General features: G+C 37.8%; 1 protein-coding gene across 2 annotated transcripts in view; it reads right to left on the minus strand.

Annotated features, from left to right (window-relative positions):
• The window catches only part of DPP4 (dipeptidyl peptidase 4), an 82,951-nt gene that overhangs the window by 46,738 nt on the left and 30,115 nt on the right, over positions 1 to 6,098 (minus strand). For both annotated transcript variants that reach the window (XM_032286555.1, XM_032286554.1), the window contains exon 6: positions 61 to 113. In XM_032286555.1, coding sequence (XP_032142446.1) covers positions 61 to 113 — 53 coding nt within the window. The remainder of the gene's footprint in view (positions 1 to 60; positions 114 to 6,098) is intronic.

The raw sequence follows: 6,098 nt of genomic DNA on the forward strand, positions 1-6,098 counted from the left end.
TTTCCTTTAAAAAAAATGACACTAGAAAAGCCTAATAGATTTTATTGGGAAGTCACTGACCTTTTTTTTAAATCATAAATGTCATATGAAGCTGTGTAGGAATGCCTCCATTGCTATGAAAGAAAACAGACATTTCAGGCTTCTGTGATTCTTGATAATTTGGCCACTCACTGTAGGAGACCAAGATGATAGATTTGGTAATATATGGTTGTATAATTCTCATATGTTATCATATCTTGTAATTTCCTCCTATAATTTTGGGATTCAAAAGTATCCTGGAGATCTTCTGGTACAAACTCTTCTAGACTTCAACTACAACCTAGCTCTGGCACCACCTCCTCCAAGGAGCTTTCCCAGGACCACAGTGCACCAAAAATGTCATTTCGTACAAACGTTATCCCTAGCATTCACCATAGTATGCTAAGATTGCCTACTTAGGAAAATGTAAATTTTCACTTTTCACCTATCTTATTGGCAAAAGATTTAAAAGATATATGATGCTATTGCTGATGGTGATGTGAAGAAATGTTTAACTTCATACACTGATGATGAAATGTAAAGTGTTATAAACTTTTTGAAAACCCCCTGGCAAGATATATTAAAATTAAAATACACATATCATCAATATTTTAACAACCATCTCAAGAAGCTAGGGATGAAAGTCAAATTTCAGTGACTGCAGAAGCATAGGGAAAGAAATACTTTTTTTAAAAGAGGAAATCAAACTAAATCCAAAGTAATCAAAATGAAGTAAAGGTAAAAGCACTGATAAAATAGAAAACACACAATAGAGAAAAATCAACAAAGCCAGAACTCAATTCATTGAAAAGGCTAGTAAAATTGCAAAAGTAGTAAAACTCATGGGTAAACCAGTACAAATGACTGGTATCAAAAAGGAAAAATGGGATATCACAACATACTGCACAGACATTAAAAGATCATAAGACACTATTATAAACATTTTTTGCCAATACATTTTAAAAATTAGAGAAAAGGAAAAAATTTCTTCAAAAATAATTTCTCAAAAATGAAACAATGCTGAATAGTCTTATATCTAATAAACAAATTGAATTCAGAAATAAGCTTTACATAGAGAAGACACCAAGGCAAAATAACTTTACCAGAAAACTCCTTGTTATTTGTTCAAATGAGTTGAGAATTTATTCCTACACAAAAATCTATACACAAATGTTTGTAGCAGCTTTATTCATAATTGTCAAAACTGGGAGGCAACTAAGATGTCATCCAACAGATGAGTGGATAAACAAACTGCAGTAGATCCATATAATGGGAACTTATTTAGTGATAAGAAGAATGAGCTATTAAGCCACAAAAAGATGGATAAATCTCAAATACATATTGCTAAGTGAAATAAGCCAATGTGGTCAGGTTACATACTGTATGATTCCAACAATAGGACTTCTAGAAACGGTAAAACTACGGAGACAGTAAAGAGATTGGTGGTTGCTTGGAGTCTGAGGGAAGGAAGGATGAAGAGCTGAATCACAGGGGATTTTTAGCACAGTCAAAGTAATCTGTGTAATACTATAATGGTGATACATGTTATTATACGTTTCTCAAGAGCCATAGATTTGTCAGAATTCACCACTATAATGGTAGATGCATGCCATATATTTGCCAAAACCCACAAAGAGTCAACCCTAATGTAAACTATGGACTTGAATTAATAATGATGTATTAATATTAGCTCATCAGTTATAACAAATGGACCACACTAATGCAAGACATTAATAATAGGGGAAAGTGGAGGAGGGAAGACAAGGGAGTATATGGGAACTCTCTGTTTATTTTCTATTAACCTAAAGCTGTTCTGAAAAATAAAGTTATATTGATTAAAAAAAAAAATGAATCAGAGCTAACCAGATGACTTGGAAGGAGTTTCACATGGTATCGAGTGAGAAATGCAATTTATAAAAAATATAGAATTTTATTTTTATAGACCAAGTAATAACTAAAAACATCCCTATATATTTTCATAGAGTTATATGAACAAGAAGAAAAATATAAAAATATGGAGAGATATACATTAGACTTTAGAGAGCCAAGTGAAAAAGGGAAAAAATAAGACTGAAGATAAAAATGTGTATGATCACATATTTGCATTTATGAAAAATTATGTCTGAATATAGATGCATATATAAGTTTAAGATATTTTCAAAGAAGTTACTTGTCTATATGTCTGCCTTCTTTACCATACTCCTAGAGGTAAGAAATTGTATCTTATTTATCTTTGGATGCCTGGAGTCTATTCTAGCGCAAGCCACATAGTGAGTGTTCAAGAAATACACCAAATTACAGTAAAATTCAAATGGTACCAATGAGGATGAGATGGATTAAACAGGTATTCCAAGGATATCCAGGTATATAATAGTAGAACTGAGACACGAAGTCAGAGTTCCTAACCTTAACTACTTAGCACTTCTCACCCTCCTATGCACTCATGTCAACAAATATTTGTTAAGTTCTGCTTTTCACAAGTCATACATTCCTTTCCTGAATCCTGAATTATTTTGACACGCCTCATGCTTGTTTCTGGGCAACCTCAAGCAAAATATTCACTAAAGCCAAAAGGTGTGGTACAAGCTAAAAATATTAAGATGGACTGAGATCAGCATGACAAACTATCACGGATTGTAAAAGAAAGCCCGTGATGTTCAGTATCTTTTGAAACTGATTCATTATTCTATTTAGTCTATAACCACTGGTAGGTATCATTTATCAGATATCACTGGATAACACAGGGCCCCTCCCATGGAGGAGCTATAGTGGAATGGAGGATATGAAATAGTAAACTACAATAAAAGAATCATAATTGGTTGTGCCTAGGATATGATGGAGGTGGATGGGAGAGACAGGAATCATAAATTAGGCCTTGGGGAGGCAGAGAGGATTATGGAAAAGATGATTCTTTGGTTGAGGTTAGTGATAGAGGGTGACAGAGAAAGAGTAAAAGAGCATCGTAGCAAAGAGAAGCTGAATGCAAAGATAGAAAAGATCACATTTAAGAGCACAAGCTTTGGAGTCTTCTTACTTGGATTCAGCGTTTCACTGTGTAATATGAAGCAAGTTTCTTTCTAAGCTTCAATTTTCCTTTTTGACAAATGAGAATAATGCCAGCAACAATCTCAGATGTAAGAGAATGCATGGGAAGCACTTAGCAGGGTTCTGGAACATTGTCGACATGGAATCAATGACACAACTATCTCCAGCGCACTAGGCAATGAGCAGAGATGTTAAGAGAACATTCATAACAGACTGTGGGGATACTTATTCACTCGTTCACTCACTCACTCATTTATTTATTTGTAGCCAAAACCTAGAAGTGATAATTAGTCATTCTAGATGCACTAACTCAGTCATGGAGAAGTCATGTAGCAGAATCTAAAAATCAGTGAAAGGTAGACCTCCAAGGAAATGTGATCAAATTAGACTTTCCTTTCTTCTAGATATGTTTCTTAAGAGCCAGTCAAAATATATATGCTGTACAGAAAATTCTATTGGACACTCTTGGAAGTAAAAAATAGAAATAAAAAAGTTGAAGATATAGATCCCCACTTTCAATAGCAATAAAATTTAGTACTTTGCAATAAAACATGTATTCATTTAACAGTGATGGTTAGCATGTGCTATGTGACCCTGTCCTAGGCACAGAGATGTGGCAGTGACTAAATCGCAGGGAAACTAGCACCAAATACGGCAGGCAACAAACAAGCAAAGAAATCAATGACAAAATATCACAAAATGTTGTGATTAAACTATAATGGGTTAACATGACAGAGACAGATTTGTGGGGTGTGGGTGGAAGCATGCGGCAGAGGGCAATGCTAAGTGACCCAACAAATCTGGACCTGAGTTAAATAGAGAGAACCATATGATGATGGGGAAGCTTCCATGAGGAAGGAATAGCCAGTACTTTGGCCCTTAGATGGGAACGAGGGTGATGCTTGAGAAAAAGAAAGTGCTGTGTACTTAGGGGTTCTCAACTCAGCATCATGGAATCTCCAGGAGGCCCACAGCTATGCTGAGTTAGTTAGTTGCTTTGGGACAGGCCACAGATATCTGTGTTTTTTTCAAAAGCTCCTCAATTAATCCTAAGGTGCAGGTGAGGTGAGAAGCACTGGCCAAGCATGCTGAGTGCAGGAGAAGCAGGTAGGAGATGTGTTCAGCTGGGCAGACTAGGCTCCAATCACATAAGCCTCAGGATGCCAGGGTTAGAGCTGGCATTTTATTTCGAGTGTGATGGGATGCCACTGGAGGTAGCATAGGTTTGGCATAAACTAATTTAGAATTTAAAAGTAGTATGCCAGGCACGGTGGCTCATGACTGTAATCCTAGTACTTTGGGAGGCCGAGATGGATGGATCATGAGGTCAGGAGTTCAAGACCAACCTGACCAACATGGTGAAACCCCATCTGTACTAAAAATACAAAAATTAGCTGAGGGTGGTGGTAGATGCGTATAATCCCAGCTACTCGGAGGATGAGGCCGTAGAATCGCTTGAACACAGGAGACAGAGGTTGTGGTGAGCCGAGACCCACAATTGCACTCCAGCCCGTGCAACTGAGTGAGACTCCATCTCAAAAAAAAAAAAAAAAAAGTAGTACTTTGGATACTGTCTGAAGCATGGATGGCAGGGGGAAGGTGACAGTGAAAAAAGCAAAAGTAGTTAAATATACAGGTAAACTCCAGTGATGCAACAAATACAAATCTCCAACTAAGGACCACCAGTGGAATACACGTGTTAGTGCACATCAAATGACATTTGTTTAACCTGGCTATATAGTAAGGTGAGCTGGTATTACCTTTGTGTTTCTACCTTACCTTCATGTGTTAGTCCTTAACATGGACAACTGTTATTCAGCGGTTCTCAACCCTGCTTGCCATTACAATCACCTATGGCAGTTAAAAATATACTGATGCTTGCCAGGCACCGTGGCTCATGGCTGTAATCCTAGCACTTGGGGAAACTGAGGTTGAAGGATCATTTGAGGCCAAGAGTTTGAGACCAGCCTGAAAAACATAGCAAAACCCTATCTCTAAAAAAAAAATTGAAAATTAGCAAGGCAAAGTCGTGCAAACCTGTAGTCTCAGCTACTCAGGAGGCTGAGGTAGGAGGATTACTCAAGCCCAAAAGATTGAGGCTGCTGTGAGCCACGATCAGATCACTGCACCCCAGCCTGAGTGACAGAGTAAGACCTTGTCTCAAAAAAAGGAAAAAAAAATTACTGATTCTGGCATTACCCCAGAAACGTCCATTTACTTATCTGGGGATTGTACCTGGACACTGGGTATTTTTAAAAGTTTCTCAAGTAAATCAAGTAAATGTATTCCATAGATAGCAATAAGAAACAATTAAACAACACATTAACTGGAAACAGATGCATTCAAGTTGGTACAGGATTCTGATTCGTTTACGGTTAAGTTTAGCAGAGCATAGAGTCTTCATGTCCAGGAAAAGGAGCCCAGCCCAGAAAATTCAGAGTAAATATTATGATTGAGAGTCACCATCCTGAGATGGTCAGTGCAGTAAGCGAATGGTTTGCTTGGCCTGAGTACAGCAGTGTTGGTATGTGTGTTGGTGTGTCCTCAATATTATTTGTCTCACCAAAAAAAAACAAGATTAGGGGTGGGAATCCTACCTTTGTATTTTGCTTGCAATACAGGGTATCTCTACAAGTTTTTAATCTTCCCTACGCGTCTCAAAATTTCCTATACTTGAACAACTGTTGTCAAATCCATGAGTAACCAAAAACTGCAGTTAAAGCTAGGGTGATCCACATCCATCCTAAACATGAAGAGGGTGTGTGATGAAACTGTAACCTTTCCTGAATGTGTGAGGATTTGGAGTTGGGCTGGGTGACTGGGGGAAGCTGAGTGCTCTCGGTGAATTCTTTATGATCGGTGGTGAGGTTCTCCTCCTTAGAATACTTTGTATATGGTGGGGCCTGAAGGTTGGGAGGTGGTCTGGGCCATCTTGCAGAACCTGCTCTGGAGGATGGAAAGTTTAACTATTTTCTTTCCTTCCTTCCTTCCTTCCTTCCTTCCTTCCTTCCTTCCTTCCTTCCTTCCTTCCTTCC

Source organism: Sapajus apella, unplaced genomic scaffold (genome assembly GCF_009761245.1).
Source record: "Sapajus apella isolate SASKATOON/1434 unplaced genomic scaffold, GSC_monkey_1.0 scaffold18, whole genome shotgun sequence".
NCBI lineage: Eukaryota > Metazoa > Chordata > Mammalia > Primates > Cebidae > Sapajus > Sapajus apella.